Below are 19,549 nucleotides of genomic sequence, written 5' to 3'. Positions count from 1 at the left end.
GGAGGGTCTGCTGAGGAGCAGTGGAGGATCTTTAAGGAGATCTTTCTTGGTGCTCAGCGGAAATTTATTCTGATGGTCAAAAAGGACCATAGGAGGAGAGGTAATAAGCCGTGGATAACGAAGGAGGTGAAGGAAAGTGTTAAATTAAAAGTGGAGGCGTTTAGAGTAGCTAAGAGTAGTGGGCGAGAAGAGGATTGGGAGAGGTTTAAATGTCAACAAAGATTGACAAAGAAGTTAATAAAGGAGGGTAGGAGAAACTATGAAGCTGGGCTAGCGCTTAATATAAAAAAGGATAGCAAGAGTTTTTATGAATATATAAAAAGGAAGAGGCTGGCTAGGGTGAACGTTGGTCCCTTAGAGGATGAGAAGGGGGACTTAGTGGTAGGGGATGGGGATATGGCGGAGGTCTTGAATAACTTTTTTGTTTCGGTCTTCACGGAGGAGGACGTGAATAATTTGCCGGATGTTAGAGATGGAAAGGTGGTAGGACTGGAGGGTCTCGATGACATTACTGTTACTAGAGAGGTGGTGCTCGACAGACTGGAGAGACTGATTGTGGACAAGTCCCCAGGACCGGATGGAATGCGTCCGAGGGTCCTGAAAGAAATGGCGGAGGTGATAGTGGATGCCTTGGTGGTTATTTTCCAGACGTCTCTGGATTCCGGGGAAGTGCCGGAAGATTGGAAAACGGCTAATGTTACGCCGTTGTTTAAGAAGGGTGCCAGGCAAAAGGCGGGGAATTATAGGCCTGTTAGTTTAACGTCTGTTGTAGGTAAAATGTTAGAATCCGTCATCAAGGAGGAAATAGCGAAGCATCTTGAGGGGAACTGCTTGATAGAGCAGACGCAGCACGGTTTCCTTAAAGGGAAGTCGTGTCTGACAAATTTACTGGAGTTCTATGAGGATGTGTCTAGGGCGGTGGATAGAGGAGAGCCGGTGGATGTGGTCTTTCTGGATTTTCAGAAGGCGTTTGACAAAGTACCTCACAAGAGGTTATTGCAGAAGGTCGAGGGACATGGAGTTGGGGGTAGGGTGTTAGCGTGGATAGAGGATTGGTTGTCAAATAGGAGGCAGAGAGTGGGGGTCAACAGGTGCTATTCGGATTGGCGGATGGTGACTAGTGGAGTGCCCCAGGGGTCGGTGCTGGGGCCTCAACTTTTTACCATTTATATAGATGATCTGGAGGAGGGAACCGAGTGTAGGGTGTCAAAATTTGCTGATGACACCAAGATTGGGGGAACGGCAAATTGTGCGGAGGGTGTGGAGAGTCTGCAGAAGGATCTAGATAGGCTGGGCGAATGGGCCAGGAAATGGCAAATGGAATTTAATGTTGGCAAGTGTGAGGTGGTCCACTTTGGTAGGAAGAATGGTAGGAAGGACTATTACTTAACGGGGCGAAAAACTGCAGCAGGCGACGGTGCAGAGGGACCTCGGGGTCCTTGTGCATGAGTCGCAAAAACCCAGCTTGCAGGTGCAGCAGGTGGTCAGGAAGGCGAATGGGATGCTGGCCTTCATAGCGAGGGGGATTGAATATAAAAGTAGGGAGGTCTTGCTGCAGCTGTATAGGGCATTGGTGAGGCCGCAGCTGGAGTACTGTGTGCAATTTTGGGCACCGCACCTGCGCAAAGATATTTTGGCCTTGGAGGGAGTGCAGAGGAGGTTTACTAGGCTGATACGGGAGTTGAGGGGGTTGAGCTATGAGGAGAGGCTGAATAAACTAGGCTTGTACTCATTAGAGTTTAGAAGAATGAGGGGAGATCTCATTGAGACGTATAAGATGATGAATGGGATGGATAGGATAGAGGTGGAGAGACTCTTCCCGCTCAAAAAAGACAGTAGGACTAGGGGGCACAGCCTCAAGATAAAGGGGGGGCAGTTTAGAACGGAGTTGAGGAGGAACTTCTTCACTCAAAGGGTGGTGAATCTCTGGAATTCTCTGCCCGTTGAGGTGGTGGAGGCTGCCTCGCTAAATATTTTTAAGACGCGGGTTGATGGGTTTTTAATAAGCGAGGGGATTAAGGGTTATGGGGAGAGGGCGGGAAGGTGGAACTGAGCCACGACAGATCAGCCATGATCTTATTGAATGGCGGGGCAGGCTCGAAGGGCTTGATGGCCTACTCCTGCTCCTATTTCTTATGTTCTTATGTTCTTAAACAATGTGAGTGGAGAGAGCGTTAAGCACAGGTTAAAGAGATGTATGTGTATTGTCTCCAGCCAGGACAGTTAGTGAGATTTTGCAAGTCCAGGGGGTTACAGATAGTGTGACATGAACCCAAGGTCCCAGTTGAGGCTGCCTTCATGCGTGGAATTTGGCTGTCGGTTTCTGCTCAGCAAAACTGAGCTGTCGTGAAGGCCACCTTGGAGAATGCTTATCCAACGATCAGAGGCCGAATGCCTGTGACCACTGAAGTGTTCCCCAGCAGGAAGTGAACACAGTTGCCTGGTGATTGTCGAGCAGTGTTCATTCATCTGTTGTTGTAGTGTCTGCATGGTCTCCCCAATGTACCATGCCTCGGGACATCCTTACCTGCAGTGTATCAGGTAAACAACGTTGGCCAAGTTGCAAGCGTATATATCGTGTACCTGGTGGATGTGTTCTCACGTGAGATGATGTCACATAAGAACATAAGAACATAAGAAATAGGAGCAGGAGTAGGCCATCCAGCCCTTCGAGCCTGCCCCGCTATTCAATAAGATCATGGCTGATCTGTCGCTGCTCAGTTCCACTTTCCCGCCCTCTCCCCATAACCCTTAATCCCCTCTCCTATCAAAAACCCATCAACCTGCGTCTTAAAAATATTTAGCGAGGCAGCCTCCACCACTTAACGGGCAGAGAATTCCAGAGATTCACCACCATTTGAGTGAAGAAGTTCCTCCTCACCCATGTCGATGATGCGGCGGACAGAGTACCCTTTGTCATCCAGTACTTCCCCGAAGCGGAGAAGGTACAACATCTTCTCTGGAGCCTTCAACATGTCATTGATGAAGATGAAGATCTCGCAAAGGCCATCCCCACATCCCCACTTCTTGCATTCAAACAACTGCACAACCTCAAACAGACTATTGTCTGCAGCAGACTACCCAACCTTCAGGAGAACAGTGACCACGACACCACACAACCCTGCCACAGCAACCTCTGCAAGATATGCCATCATCTCGCATGAGAACGCCATCCACCAGGTACACAGTACATACACTTTGCAACTCGGCCACAGTTGTCTACCTGATATGCTGCAGGAAAGGATGTCCCGAGCCATGGTACACTGGGGAGACCACGCAGATGCTACGACAACGGATGAATGAACAATCACCAGGCAAGAATGTTCACTTCCTATTGGGGAACACTTCAGCAGTCATGGGCATATGGCCTCTGATCTTCAGGTAAGCATTCTCCAAGGCAGCCTTCATGACACACGACTGTGCAGAGTTGCTGAGCAGAAATAGATAGCCAAGTTCCGCACGCATGAGGACGGCCTCAACCAGGATCTTGGGTTCATGTCACGCTATCTGTAACCCGCACGACTTGCCTGGGCTTGCAAAATCTCACAAACTGTCCTGTCTGGAGACAATACATATCTCTTTAACCTGTGCTTAACCCTCTCTCCACTCACATTGTCTGTACGTTTAAGACTTGATTACCTGTAAAGACTCGCATTCCAACCATTATTTTGTAAATTGAGTTTGTGTCTTTATATGCCCTGTTTGTGAACAGAACTCCCATTTACCTGATTAAGGGGCAGTGCTCTGAAAGCTAGTGGCTTGTGCTACCAAATAAACCTGTTGGACTTTAACCTGGTGTTGTGAGACTTCTTGCATTGAAAATGTACACAGGAAGGGAAATATTAGAATGTTATAATCATTTGCTATGTACTCTATCCTTCATCCTTCCAGTTTTGTCTCCTTATGCCACTTGCACACACAATATGTGACAAATGAAAAGATGTAAAGTGCCAGTGGCCTTGGCAACCCAAGGCATAAAAGACCAAGTGGTTAATCCTGAGAAGATATTGCCAGATTATTTTACCATGGAGGACTTTACCACACCAGATCCAGAAAGCTCCCTCACTCACCATCTAATGCATGCCATTTCCATGAGAGATCACACACTGATCTGGAATAGGATTCTTGCCCCACAATCATTGATTCCAATTATACCCGGTCCTTCCTACTCTGAAGTTTAGCTCCTCAAAGCATTTTCCCATCCTGAGAGGTAACAGAGATCTGTTGAGAGTCAGCAACGTGTTACAACTCTGAGAGCCAGACAGTGATGGATTTACTGGCACACATTATGCATCTCCAACCATACCATTTTCAGCTTGTTCAACATGTTCCCACTTATCAGTGGGAATAGGTTCTCATATATATCTGCATCTGTCTCAATCTCATTTAGCTTCTTAAACTGGTATCATCAGATCTCGTGGCCTTCTCCTGGACTCGTAACTCCTCCTTTTGTCTTAGCTGATGAGCAATCCAGAAATACTCCAGGGTGATCTGTTTGCAATTTCTCTGTGGCTGGATTCTCTATCGACTGTTTGAGTACAATAGGCATCACGACCATCCGTGATCCTGTTAAATCATTCCTTGGAATGAATTGAACACCTGCAATGAGAACAGTTTTGACAACACATGCACGACATCTCCTGTCTTCAAGCTATTGTTTAAGTTTATTTTTAGCTAAAGGGGTTTCTCTGATTTTGCTGTGAATGCTGAACCTTTTCCTTCTGGATCCCTTCTGGACAACAAATGTCTCCATCCCACAACATCAGAGATTGACTCAGGCCTGTACCTCATAAGATTTTAATATCTTTTCCCATTCTGTTCTGTCTGCATTGAAATATTGTAGCAATGCACACAAAATGTTTAAACACTTAAGCCATTTGCTGGTGCCTGTACAAGTGTCCACTCTTTCTCTTTGTCTAGCAATCTGACGGGCTTCTTCAGCTCTCCAGGGTCAACATTCACCTTTCCTTGTTTAAGATAAATAACCCTGACTGGACAATCATTTAACCTCCAGCATGGTGATCTTATATGACCCAACAACTGTTTACCATTTATATAGATGATCTGGAGGAGGGGGCTGAGTGTAGGGTAACAAAATTTGCTGATGACGCAAAGATGAGTGGAAAAGCAAATTGCGTGGAAGGCGCAGAGGGATCTGGACAGGCTGAGTGAGTAGGCGAGGACCTGGCCAATGGAGTATAATGTTAGCAAGTGTGAGGTTATCCACTTTGGTAGAAATAATAGTAGGAGGGATTATTATTTAAAAGGCGAAAAGCTGCAGCATGCTATGGTGCAGAGGGACCTGGGGGTCCTTGTGCATGAGTCACAAAAACCCAGTCTGCAGGTGCAGCAGGTGATCAAGAAGGCAAATGGAATGTTGGCCTTTATAGCGAGGGGGATAGAATATAAAAGCAGGGAGGTCTTGCTGCAACTGTACAGGGCACTGGTGAGGCCGCAGCTGGAGTACTGTGTGCAGTTTTGGTTGCCGCACTTGCGGAAGGATATATTGGCCTTGGAGGGAGTGCAGAGAAGGTTCACTAGGCTAATAGTGGAGATGAGGGGGTTAGCCTATGAAGAGAGACTGAATAGACTGGGTCTGTACTCGTTGGAGTTTAGAAGGCTGAGGGGGGATCTTATAGAGACATATAAGATAACGAAGGGATAGATAGGGTAGAGGTAGAGAGATTCTTCCCGCTTAGAAAGGACAGCAGGACTAGAGAGCGCAGCCTCAAGATAAGGGGGGGGGCAGTTTTGATCAGAGTTGAGGAGAAATGTCTTCACTCAAAGGATGGTGAATCTCTGGAATTCTCTGCCCGTTGAAGTGGTGGAGGCTACCTCGCTAAATATATTTAAGTCACGGGTAGATAGGTTTCTGATAGACAGGGGAATTAAGGGTTATGGGGAGAAAGCAGGAAAGTGGAACTGATCCACTTCAGATCAGCCATGATCTTATTGAATGGCGGGGCAGGCTCGAAGGGCTAGATGGCCTACTCCTGCTCCTCTTTCTTATGTTCTTATTATGTTCTTATAATTTATTAGAGTGAAAATATTGAACCTTTTTCATTTTGTTCACCCTTCCAGTAGATTCTGTTTTATTTTGAAGCGAAGCCTCCTTGGAGTTTCTGATCTCACTCACTCTCTTGCTGGGCCCCCAACAGAATTATTACTCTCAGGGCATCGGATCTCTCTTCTATTTTAATGCTTGCACCCACCTATCAAAATGACTTTGTTTGACCCTTTTGAATTCAATATGAGCTCGAAATATTTGCCTTAAACCCCTGGTACCAGCTCCTGAACATCCAAAATAGTTTCCTTTGCTATTTCATAGTCCCCAAGCCTCTCCCCTGCGAAAGGACTTCAATTTGCCGAACTCTACCCACAAGTTTAGTCAATAAGAGTAGCGTCCAAATGCCTTGTGGTAGTTTCAGCTGCTTAGATATTTTCTCAAACGCACAGAATAATGTCTGTGCATCCCATTCGTTGAATATGGGGAGAATGTGTGTATTATCATTTAATATCATTTACTTACTAAGAAGGGATTTGAACTTGTGTTCAGGCCTCTGAATTTCTCGTCCAGTAATGTAACCATGACATTATCTCACCCTTTTCTCACACCCAGCCTCTCTGCAGTTCAATAATGTGATTCCCTCACCCTTAACTTAGTAAATAATGCGGGGATTTCATGCTGAAGGCCTTCACAAACTGATCATCTTCTGGCCCTACCCTGTAGGTGATCGCTATTCTCGAGTGGTATTTGCCTCAGCTGATGGGGAGAACTTGTGGCGAACACAATCAATTAAATCAATGTGCAATCTTGACAACACCAGGGTACGTACAGACTTCATTTTATCACAAGTATTGACTTTCTACTTTGTTTCCTTAAGCTCTCTGCTCAAACTCTAGCATTGAGAAAGGACAAAGAAGCACGTCTGTTTTTTTGTGAGCAGTAAGGGTAGTTGTTAGCTATTGTTTTTAGCCTCACCAATCCACCTTCTCATTTTGCTCATTCCCTTTCCAACTCTGGACTCTTGAACCCATCTGTAGCATCTGCTTTAACGGTTTTCACAACAGAACTGGAATGATTTTTGGAGGTTTGCCTTTTTTAAATTCCTTTTGACTTATGCCTTGCAGATTCCTCCTCCCTCAAACTGGACATTAGATGAAGGAAGATTGGCTGTTGTGGAAGAGCTCAGTAATTGGTGGTGGTGGGGGGGGTTCATGCTCACAAGACTTGATGAGCCGCAGCTTAAGTGGTCAAAGCCATGAAAAAGCTGGTAGAACACAAGGTTTACGATAAGATGTATAGAATATGACACTGGGAGTCTAAACCATTCCAAGCCCATAGTTTAAACGATGCCATGCCTATACTATAGGAAGGTTGTTGAGACAATAGAGAGAATACAGCACAGATTAAGCTGTGCAGCCATCGTCCCAACTCTTTGAAAGAGCTCCAATTAGTTAGAAACCCCAGCAACTAACCAGCCCACTCTACTCACTGCCCCAAATCTGTCCCTTTCTGATAGATCTGCAAACCTTTCAACATTTATCCAATTCTGTTTTTAAAGTTGTTTAAATATGTTTCTACTCTGTTTCCTTAAACTCTCTGCTCAAACTCTACCATTGAGAAAGGGCAAAGAAACACGACTGTTTTCTTTTCGACCTTTCAGGCAATAAAAATCTCCTCAGCCCTCTCTTTGAGGAATACTACAGACTTGAAAATAAATCTCGTGTTTGGTAATTACTCAGTTAGAGTCATAGAGGTTTACAGCATGGAAACAGGCCCTTCGGCTCAACTTGTCCATGCTGCCCATTTTTTTAAAATTCCTAAGCTAATCCCAATTGCCCGCATTTGGACCATATCCCTCTATACCTAACGTACCCATGTAACTATCTAAATGCTTTTTAAAAGACAAAATTGTACCTGCCTTTACTACTACTTCTGGCAGCTTGTTCCAGACACCTACCACCCCTCTGAACACTCTTGTATCTCTCCCCTCTCACCTTAAACCTAAAGCCCTCTAGTTTTAGACTCCCCTACCTTTGGGAAAAGATATTGACTATCTAGCTGATCTGTGCCCCTCACTATTTTATAGACCTCTATAAGATCACCCCTCAGCCTTTTATGCTCCAGAGGAAAAAGTCCCAGTCTATCCAGCCTCTCCTTATAACTCAATCCATCAAGTCCCAGTAGCTTCCTAGTAAATCTTTTCTGCACTCTTTCTAGTTTAATAATATCTTTTCTATAATAGGGTGACCAGAATTGCACACAGTATTCCAAGTGTGGCCTTACCAATGTCTTGTACAACTTCAACAAGACATCCCAACTCCTGTATTCAGTGTTCTGACCAATGAAACCAAGCATGCTGAATGCCTTCTTCACCACTCTGTCCACCTGTAACTCCACTTTCAAGGAGCTATGAACATGTACCCCTAGATCTCTTTGTTCTGTAACTCTCCCCAATGCCCTATCATTAACTGAGTAAATCCTGCCCTGGTTCAATCTACCAAAATGCATCACCTCTCATTTGACTAAATTAAACTCCATCTGCCATTCGTTAACCCACTGGACCAATTGATCAATTCAGTAATCTGCTGTAACTTTTGAAACCCAGTTTATATATGGAAATGTTTAAAACTGGTGTAAATGATTTGTTTTTCTTTGCAGATCCGTTCACACTTTCAGTTTGGGGATCTTTGCCAGAGAACGTCAGCTGCCTCCTGTTGCCCCAGCTGGACGCTGGGCAACTACATCGCCATCCTCAACAACCGCTCCTCCTGCCAGAAGATCACTGAGCGAGATGTGGCACACACACTAAAACTTCTCCGTTCCTGTGTTAAATATTACCACAACGGGACCCTGGGGCCTGACTGCTGGGACATGACCACCCGTCGCAAAGACCAGCTCAAGTGCACTTCTGTGCCCCGCAAGTGCACAAAGTATAACGCCGTCTACCAAATCCTCCATTACTTGGTGGACAAAGACTTCTTGAGTCCCCAGACCTTGGACTATGTGATTCCAGCATTAAAATACAGCATGCTGTTCATCCCCACAGAGAAAGGGAAGAGCATGATGGACATTTATTTGGACAACTTTGAGAACTGGAACTGTTCAGATGGTGTGACCACCATTGCAGGAATAGAGTTTGGGATCAAGCACAACTTGTTCCAGGACTATCTCCTAATGGATACCGTGTATCCTGCCATTGCCATTGCAATTGTTTTGTTGATAATGTGCATGTACACTAGATCCATGTTCATCACCTTGATGACCATGTTTGCTATCATCAGCTCCTTGATCGTCTCCTATTTCCTCTACAGGATCGTTTTTGGCTTCAAGTTTTTCCCCTTCATGAACCTCACAGCGCTGATTATTCTGGTGGGGATCGGGGCCGATGACGCCTTTGTGCTGTGCGATGTCTGGAACCACACTAAATTTGACAAGCCCCAGGCTGAGTTAGCCGAAACGGTGAGTGTCACCCTGCACCATGCGGCTCTCTCCATGTTTGTCACCAGCTTTACCACCGCAGCTGCCTTCTATGCCAACTATGTCAGCAACATCACCGCCATCCGGTGCTTTGGCGTTTATGCTGGCACTGCCATCCTGGTCAACTACATTTTAATGGTGACCTGGCTCCCGGCAGTGGTGGTCTTGCACGAACGATACCTGCTGCATTTTTTCCAGTGCGGTGAGAAGCCTGGGCGGCCGAGCTACCGCGACAGCTGGCCAGCGCGGCTGTGCCGTAAATTACAGAGCCTCCTGTTGGCTGCATCTGAGACATCCCGGATATTCTTTGAGAAGGTGCTACCTTGCATTGTTATCAAGTTCCGCTACATCTGGCTGTGCTGGTTCCTGGCCCTAACCATCGGGGGCGCGTACATTGTCTGCGTCGACCCCAAGATGAAGTTGCCATCACTGGAGCTCTCTGAGTTCCAGGTATTTCGCTCCTCACACCCCTTTGAGCGTTACGATGCAGAGTTCCGCCGGCTTTTTGTCTTTGAGCGGGTACACCATGGTGAGGAGCTGCACATGCCCATCACGCTGGTGTGGGGCGTGGCGCCTGTGGATGCTGGTGACCCACTCAACCCTCATAATAAGGGCCGGCTGCGGCTCGACACTTCCTTTGACGTGGCCAGCCCCACCTCCCAGCTGTGGCTCCTGCGCTTCTGCCAGAGGCTAAGGAACCAGACCTTCTTCCACCAGACAGACGAGCAGGACTTTACCAGCTGTTTTGTGGAAACTTTCCGGCAGTGGATGGAGAATCAGGACTGTGAGGAAGCTACCCTGTATCCGTGCTGCAGCCAGTCCACTTTCCCCTACAAGCAAGAGGTTTTTGAGCTGTGCATCAAGCGTGCCATCATGGAGCTGGAGCGCAGTACAGGCTACCACTTAGACAGCAAGACCCCAGGGCCCCGCTTTGACATCAATGATACCATCCGGGCTGTGGTGCTAGAATTTCAGAGTACCTACCTCTTCACACTGGCCTATGAGAAAATGAATCGTTTCTACAAAGAGGTGGATGCTTGGATCATGGAAGAACTGAAAGCTGCTCCGGCTGGTCTCAGCAATGGCTGGTTCATCAGCGGCCTGGAGTTCTTCGACCTTCAGGACAGCCTCTCCGATGGCACCCTGGTGGCCATGGGGCTCTCAGTTGCCGTGGCCTTTAGTGTCATGTTACTAACCACCCGCAATGTGGTGATTAGCCTGTATGCCATTGTCTCCATCACCGGCACCATCTTTGTCACGGTGGGCTCACTGGTCCTGCTGGGCTGGGAGCTGAATGTTCTGGAGTCTGTCACCATCTCTGTGGCTGTGGGATTGGCTGTTGACTTTGCCGTTCATTATGGTGTGGCCTACCGTCTGGCACCAGAGACGGACCGCGAGGGCAAGGTGGTCTTCTCCCTGAGCAGGATGGGGTCTGCCATTGCCATGGCTGCCCTAACCACCTTTGTGGCTGGCGCCATGATGATGCCCTCCACTGTCTTGGCTTACACTCAGCTCGGGACCTTCATGATGCTCATCATGTGTATCAGCTGGGGCTTTGCCACCTTCTTCTTCCAGTGTATGTGTCGCTGCCTGGGTCCGCAGGGAACCTGTGGCCAGATTCCCCTGCCCAAAAGGTTGCAGTGCCATGGCGTGCCTCAGCCACCCCCTCCCCATGCTGGCCATGGTCGGAAGGAGAGCAAGAGAGCCTGCCGCGTCCACAAGCAGCAGCCGGTTGCTGAGGGAGAGCAGCTGGAGATGGAGCATTACGAGCTGGAGCCTCTGGCTGCCAGTCAGGGTGATCAGGCCGCTGGGAAGAGGCCAGATGCCTCTGGTGATGGCCAAGTGCTGGGCACTGATCCCCGGCTGTTCAATGGAACCCGCGTACCTGCCTACCGCCCTGCCAGACCGAGTCGTGGGGCAACCAACCTACCGACGCAAGCCAAGCCACCGCTGCCTCAGATCCGGTTTGTCCAGATCAGCACACGGCTGAACAGCATCCCCCGCTCGCTGGAGAGCGTCACCGCCCGGGTTCATGCTAACCCACATTAAAGCTCCCAACTGGGGTGACCCGGAGACTCTGTAGTCAGCGGACTGTGCGTGGTTTATCATCCCATTTCCTTGGCACCCAGCTCTTCAGGGGCAACTTAATGCCACCGCTGGACTGCCCGGAATGTTGTGCACATGCTCAAGTGCCGTGTGCCACCTCCACCACAACAACCCTTCTCCCATCACCTTTCCCACCACCATGCTTCATACAGAGAAGCGGGTACTGAAAAGTTCTCCACCTGGAAACTTCTACCTGTCTTTCAGCCTCACCAGAGATTTAAAAGCCAAAAAATCTCTCAGCTCCCACTGTCCAGTGGGGACGAGGGGCTTGGAAGTAGGAGCAATCTAGGACCCTTCAGACACAGCACCTTCTCTGGACAGCTGTAGGCACCAACCCTGTACTCTTCCTTTCTGTCCCTCTGTTAATAATGGCAACTCCTCAGGACAGCACATGCTAAAACCAAAGGGGTCTTAATACAAAAGCCAACATGGATGTCACGGACAGAGAGCGCAAGCAACGGTTCGCCATAGATCAACGTTCTCAAAGTGGGCCAAGTTGTAATGGAGCCCAGTGCTCCTGGTAAAGGGACCCTCATGAGTGGGACTAACGCGGACAGGATTCCCGCACTCAGGGATGGTGCACCCTCACTTCCATTCGCTGCTTCACGTCACGACTCAGCGACCAAACCCCGGCGATAACAAAGTGCAATTGTACCGACTCCGTTCTTCCAAAGGCTGAATGAAGCCAGTGTGCCTGCTGTCCGGACAAGGCATTCCGAACTAATCAGTGAGCCCTGTGTGTGCGGCGGGGAGAACACTGTACGGGTGCTTTAACTTGATGAAGGCACATGTTTCAATGCCTTTTCAAAGAGGTGGGTGGGAAGGGAGAGGGACAAGAACTGAGGGGAGCGATGCCCAACAATGAAAACTGAAATAAGATGCATTTAAGGAAATGTGTAAGTCAGAGATGGTGCCATGGTAATTCCCTTTTCAAAGGGATTTCTTTGTTTCTTTCTCCAATTATGTTTCCCCGGATCTTCCCCAGCACATTATCTTCGGGCACCGTTCTGCAGGCTGTGAGGCTACTCCCTGCATTGTGCCAGTGTTAACAGGCTATGAGGTGGGGAGACAAATGTTACAATGAATCTGATCAGGTCCTCACACGAGCCGCTCTGTATCTTCCCACTTTGCCACAGGAGTTACTGGATAGCCACTGACAGCAGAAGTACGAGTTAAAGTTCCTCCTCCCTGACCTCAGGATGCTGACATCAGCTGCAGCATCTCAAACACCTCCTCTTCCTTCATCCAGCTAATTCAGCAACAACCGAGGCTGGAACAGAAGCTGATCTTTATTCTTACAGCTCAGTATTAAAGCAAGCTCTGTTGGAATCTTTGCCCTATTCTTTATCCCAGCTCCATGACTCTACTGACATAAAAATACAGCGGTGGACTACAGCTTAAATCTAAAATAGAAGCAATCTCTCAGTTCCTTTCCTCAGCCACACCGGCCTGGGCACAACCTGTCCCAAAAGAGAAGCTTTCAAAGCCTATTAATTACCACTTGATTTGGCTGCAAATAGCAGATGCGGGGATGAGACACTCAGTCTTTGCCTCAGCCTCCATTGCTTGCCTTCCATAATGTTGATGCAGAGAATGGGGATTAGAGTTGTGCTCAGGCACACTGTGTTGCCCCAGTATAGTCTGTCACCTCCATGCTGACCTCTCCTGCCCTGTTGGTTTGGAATAGAAACTGTTGTAGACAACTGTTCTTTGGTAGGGTTTCTGGGTGAGCGATGCCCTGAAGAGGGTTGCTGTCCCAGGACGATGTTGTTGACAGCGTGTTGGAAAGTGCAATAAAAAGGGGCACCCCATTCTCAGCAGCACCCACGTTTACTTTTTAAATGTGTTGGCAATCCAGCACCTCCTGCCATCATGTATGACAATATGGTACCTCTACTCTCCAAGACAAGTGGTTTTCAGAGCCATGCAACCATCTTTTAACCCAATTCCATTCTGTCTTAATCTCTGCTCACTTAATAACTGCTCACTGAATCCACTTTATTGATTCGGGTGTCATTAGAAATTTTTGATCCTGGCATGAATCTCTGGACCCCCGGGTGAGTCGGTTCCCATCCAGTTTGCAGGATATTGTGCGCCATTATCCATTGGATCAGCAATGTCTCCCATGCTCCCCTACCCTCTCCCCACCACCCTGGACCATCAGTTCCAGCATTAGATGTAACTGTGACCATATCATGTTTTTACACATAGGTTTTTGTACTCATGTTGGGAGCAATTAGTGACGATGCTGAATTTAAAACCTTCAGTCGATCAGCCCATTCAGATCGTGTCTATTTTCCCTTTTTTATTTTATTCTTTCTGACCCGGATTAAGTACCGGGAGAATAATTTAATACTTGCATTCTTAATGTATGCTTTCTGCTATTTAAAAAAAAGTTACTACAGCTATTAAACGGAATATTCCTACCTGTTGTGTGTGTGTTATCAAGGGAAGTCCAGTATTAATTCCAACACATTGGGTGTTTTACAATTATTGTGACTATGAAAATGAGGGTGATTACCCTCATTTGATATGTTGAGCTTGAGCTATGAGGAGAGACTGAATAAACTGGGCTTGTACTCGTTAGAGTTTAGAAGAATGAGGGGAGATCTCATTGAGACGTATAAGATGATGAATGGGATGGATAGGATAGAGGTGGAGAGACTCTTCCCGCTCAAAAAAGACAGTAGGACTAGGGGGCACAGCCTCAAGATAAAAGGGGGGCGGTTTAGAACGGAGTTGAGGAGGAACTTCTTCACTCAAAGGGTGGTGAATCTCTGGAATTCTCTGCCCGTTGAAGTGGTGGAGGCTGCCTCGCTAAATATTTTTAAGAAGCGGGTTGATGGGTTTTTGATAAGCGAGGGGATTAAGGGTTATGGGGAGAGGGCGGGAATGTGGAACTGAGCAGCAACAGATCAGTCATGATCTTATTGAATGGCGGGGCAGGCTCGAAGGGCTAGATGGCCTACTCCTGCTCCTATTTCTTATGTTCTTATGACAAAACTGAAAAGCGCTTTCTAATTGCTAACTTTCAGTATCCTTTTTATTATTTTACTCTTCAAGCTCTTTCCCCTTTGTCTTCTCCTCCACCCTGCCTTGTCACACGGACGTCCTGCTTCCATTCGACCTCTCTGACTGTGCAATGTAAGAGTTTAGATCACTATTTGGAATGAGAATTAGGATTTTCACTGGAGTTGGTAAAATATTTTAGGACTGGAGTTGGTAAAGGTTAGAATATGACCCAAATAGTTTGAGAGTCTTTGCTTCAATGAAATACTCTGCCCATCTATCCTTTCTCCCACCCCGTTCCAGTATTGCACTAGCTGTGGAGGAACATGGTTCCACGGCTGTGCTACGCCTGCTCTGAAGTTCCATGTGGAAAGGTGTATGACCACCCTCCCAGAATCGACCCACCACTGGTGTCATACTGCCCCTTCCCCAAGGACAGGGTGTGATAGTGCGTCCACACTGCCCCTTCCCCAGGGACAGGGTGTGATAGTGCGTCCATACTGCCCCTTCCCCAGGGACAGGGTGTGATAGTGCGTCCACACTGCCCCTTCCCCAAAGACAGGGTGTGATAGTGCGTCCACACTGCCCCTTCCCCAGGGACAGGGTGTGATAGTGCGTCCACACTGCCCCTTCCCCAGGGACAGGGTGTGATAGTGCGTCCACACTGCCCCTTCCCCAGGGACAGGGTGTGATAGTGCGTCCATACTGCCCCTTCCCCAGGGACAGGGTGTGAGTGCGTCCACACTGCCCCTTCCCCAGGGACAGGGTGTGATAGTGCGTCCACACTGCCCCTTCACCAGGGACAGGGTGTGATAGTGCGTCCACACTGCCCCTTCCCCAGAGACAGGGTGTGAGTGCGTCCACACTGCCCCTTCCCCAGGGACAGGGTGTGAGTGCGTCCACACTGCCCCTTCCCCAGGGACAGGGTGTGATAGTGCGTCCACACTGCCCCTTCCCCAGAGACAGGGTGTGATAGTGCGTCCACACTGCCCCTTCCCCAGAGACAGGGTGTGAGTGCGTCCACACTGCCCCTTCCCCAGGGACAGGGTGTGATAGTGCGTCAACACTGCCCCTTCCCCAGAGACAGGGTGTGATAGTGCGTCAACACTGCCCCTTCCCCAGGGACAGGGTGTGATAGTGCGTCCACACTGCCCCTTCCCCAAGGACAGGGTGTGATAGTGCGTCAACACTGCCCCTTCCCCAGAGACAGGGTGTGATAGTGCGTCCACACTGCCCCTTCCCCAGAGACAGGGTGTGATAGTGCGTCCACACTGCCCCTTCCCCAGAGACAGGGTGTGAGTGCGTCCACACTGCCCCTTCCCCAAGGACAGGGTGTGATAGTGCGTCCACACTGCCCCTTCCCCAGGGACAGGGTGTGATAGTGCGTCCACACTGCCCCTTCCCCAGGGACAGGGTGTGATAGTGCGTCCACACTGCCCCTTCCCCAGGGACAGGGTGTGATAGTGCGTCCACACTGCCCCTTCCCCAGGGACAGGGTGTGATAGTGCGTCCATACTGCCCCTTCCCCAGGGACAGGGTGTGATAGTGCGTCCACACTGCCCCTTCCCCAGGGACAGGGTGTGATAGTGCGTCCACACTGCCCCTTCCCCAGAGACAGGGTGTGATAGTGCGTCCACACTGCCCCTTCCCCAGAGACAGGGTGTGACTGCAGCATGCGACGGTGCAGAGGGACCTCGGGGTCCTTGTGCATGAGTCGCAAAAACCCAGCCTGCAGGTGCAGCAGGTGGTCAGGAAGGCGAATGGGATGCTGGCCTTCATAGTGAGGGGATTGAATATAAAAGTAGGGGGGTCTTGCTGCAGCTGTATAGAGCATTGGTGAGGCCGCAGCTGGAGTACTGTGTGCAGTTTTGGGCGCCACACTTATGCAAGGATATTTTGGCCTTGGAGGGAGTGCAGAGGAGGTTTACTAGGCTGATACTGGAGTTGAGGGGGTTGAGATATGAGGAGAGGCTGAATAAACTAGGCTTGTACTCGTTAGAGTTTAGAAGAATGAGGGGAGATCTCATTGAGACATACAAGATGATGAATGGGATGGATAGGATAGAGGTGGAGAGACTCTTCCCGCTCAGAAAGGACAGTAGGACTAGGGGGCACAGCCTCAAGATAAAGGGGGGGCGGTTTAGAACGGAGTTGAGGAGGAACTTCTTCACTCAAAGGGTGGTGAATCTCTGGAATTCTCTGCCCGTTGAGGTGGTGGAGGCTGCCTCGCTCAATATTTTAAAGACGTGGGTTGATGGGTTTTTGATAAGCGAGGGGATTAAGGGTTATGGGGAGAGGGTGGGAATGTGGAACTGAGCAGCGACAGATCAGCCATGATCTTATTGAATGGCGGGGCAGGCTCGAAGGGCTGGATGGCCTACTCCTGCTCCTATTTCTTATGTTCTTATATTCTTATGACAGTGTGTCCACAATGACCCCTCCCCAGGGACGGGGTGTGAGTGTGTCCACAATGACCCCTCCCCAGGGACGGGGTGTGAGTGTGTCCACACTGACCCCTCCCCAGGGACGGGGTGTGAGTGTGTCCACACTGACCCCTCCCCAGGGACGGGGTGTGTGTGTCCACACTGACCCCTCCCCAGGGACGGGGTGTGAGTGTGTCCACACTGACCCCTCCCCAGGGACAGGGTGTGAGTGTGTCCACACTGACCCCTCCCCAGGGACAGGGTGTGTGTGTGTCCACACTGACCCCTCCCCAGGGACAGGGTGTGTGTGTGTCCACACTGACCCCTCCCCAGGGACAGGGTGTGAGTGTGTCCACACTGACCCCTCCCCAGGGACAGGGTGTGTGTGTGTCCACACATACCCCTCCCCAGACACAGGGTGTGAGTGTGTCCACACTGACCCCTCCCCAGAGACAGGGTGTGACTGCAGCAAGCGACGGTGCAGAGGGACCTCGGGGTCCTTGTGCATGAGTCGCAAAAACCCAGCCTACAGGTGCAGCAGGTGGTCAGGAAGGCGAATGGGATGCTGGCCTTCATAGCGAGGGGGATTGAATATAAAAGTAGGGAGGTCTTGCTGCAGCTGTATAGGGCATTGGTGAGACCGCAGCTGGAGTACTGTGTGCAGTTTTGGGCGCCGTACTTTCACAAGGATATTTTGGCCTTGGAGGGAGTGCAGAGGAGGTTTACTAGGCTGATGCCAGAGTTGAAGGGGTTGAGCTATGAGGAGAGGCTGAATAAACTAGGCTTGTACTCGTTAGAGTTTAGAAGAATGAGGGGAGATCTCACTGAGACATATAAGATGATGAATGGGATGGATAGGATAGAGGTGGAGAGGCTCTTCCCGCTCAGAAAGGACAGTAGGACTAGGGGGCACAGCCTCAAGATAAAGGGGGGGCGGTTTAGAACAGAGTTGAGGAGGAACTTCTTCACTCAAAGGGTGGTGAATCTCTGGAATTCTCTGCCCGTTGAGGTGGTGGAGGCTGCCTCGCTAAATATTTTTAAGACGCGGGTTGATGGGTTTTTGATAAGAGAGGGGATTAAGGGTTATGGGGAGAGGGCGGGAAAGTGGAACTGAGCCACGACAGATCAGCCATGATCTTATTGAATGGCGGGGCAGGCTCGAAGGGCCGGATGGCCTACTCCTGCTCCTATTTCTTATGTTCTTATGTTATGTTCTTATTTAGAAATATTTGGCAATCTACTGAAAGGTCCCAATACTTTGCCTTTGTCTACTCAGACAGAGCTCATCTCGGGAGCAGCAAGGTTAGAAAGGGTAGGTCAAGTTAAACACAGCTTCCAATTTAAGCACTCAACAACACGACTAGGCTCCAGACCCCAAGACAGACATGAATAATGTTGCTAATGATTGCTCTGGCATTTAAACAAAGCTAAGTGATTTTTTAGAACCCAACACTTACTTGGAACATCACAGAAAAAGCTGTCCTTGTGAAAATTCCATTCTGCTTGCCGCTTGTCTCTCTCGTAGGGATCATCTGACCACCTATCCTCCCGGTGACTTGTATGAAATCAGAAAGCAGATATAAAATGAACAACAATTAGAAACAGAGAAACATAGAACATTACAGCGCAGCAAAGGCCCTTCGACCCTCGATGTTGCGCCGGCCAGTGGAACGAATCTAATGACCCTCTAACCTAAACTATTCCAATATTATCCATATGCCTATCCAATGACCATTTGAATGCCCTTAAAGTTGGCGAGTCCACAACTGCTGCAATTGGTGCAGATAAACAAGAGGAGCTTGATGTATATATCTCTCCACTCTTTCATTTTAAAACTGTACAAGAATACACCCCTGTCAGAGCAGGCCAACATATTATGTTTCAATCTTTATGCAAGTTCAGAAATCACTGCCGGTAATCGCAGAAGATGAATGCTCGTCACACGCAAATGACATTAACCGACAGCCACTGGTGATGATAGCCCTGTTAGAGTGGCTTAATGTCCCCACGAGTGTATTTGCTAATATCTCTAATGTCAATTTGTAGCTGAGCACATTATATCCGTATGATAAGTAACTATTTAACCATAAATAGTAATGAAAAGCAGAGAAGGGCAACAGTTCCGAGAGCGTGTTCAGGAGAATTGTCTACAACAGTATGTTTCCAGTCCAATGAGAAGGAGGCACTGGTAGACATGAACATGGACATCCAAAAGACATTTGATAAAGAGGCACAAAACACATTGTGGGCAAAATTCAAGCTGATGGAATACAAGGGACAGTGGCAACACGGAAACAAAACTGATTGAGTGGCAGGAAACAATAGTGGTCAGTGGTTGTTTTTGGTAATGGAGGGAGATTTAGAGTGGGGTTTACCAGGGGTCAGTGCTGGGACCCCTGCTTGTCCTGAAATATATTCATGATCTAGAGACTGGTGTACAGGACACGATTTCAAAATTTGCAGATGACATAAAATGTGGAAATATAGTGAACTGTCAGATAGTGTAGAATGTCAGAAGGAAATAGAC

At 48.6% G+C, this 19,549-nt stretch overlaps 1 protein-coding gene across 9 annotated transcripts in view; it reads left to right on the top strand.

The window, feature by feature from the left end:
* disp1 (dispatched homolog 1 (Drosophila)) overlaps positions 1–14,015 on the top strand; it is a 415,387-nt gene extending 401,372 nt beyond the window's left edge. For all 9 annotated transcript variants that reach the window (XM_080193046.1, XM_080193045.1, XM_080193042.1 and 6 more), the window contains 2 exons: positions 6,731–6,828; positions 8,666–14,015. In XM_080193046.1, the coding sequence (XP_080049172.1) occupies positions 6,731–6,828; positions 8,666–11,533 (2,966 nt within the window). In that variant the 3' untranslated portion in view covers positions 11,534–14,015. The remainder of the gene's footprint in view (positions 1–6,730; positions 6,829–8,665) is intronic.
* The last annotated feature ends 5,534 nt before the right edge of the window (positions 14,016–19,549 follow it).

This window comes from Carcharhinus amblyrhynchos, chromosome 7 (assembly GCF_965287045.1).
Source record: "Carcharhinus amblyrhynchos chromosome 7, sCarAmb.v2.hapA, whole genome shotgun sequence".
Taxonomy (NCBI): domain Eukaryota; kingdom Metazoa; phylum Chordata; class Chondrichthyes; order Carcharhiniformes; family Carcharhinidae; genus Carcharhinus; species Carcharhinus amblyrhynchos.
This window is presented reverse-complemented; position numbering and strand designations above follow the sequence as displayed.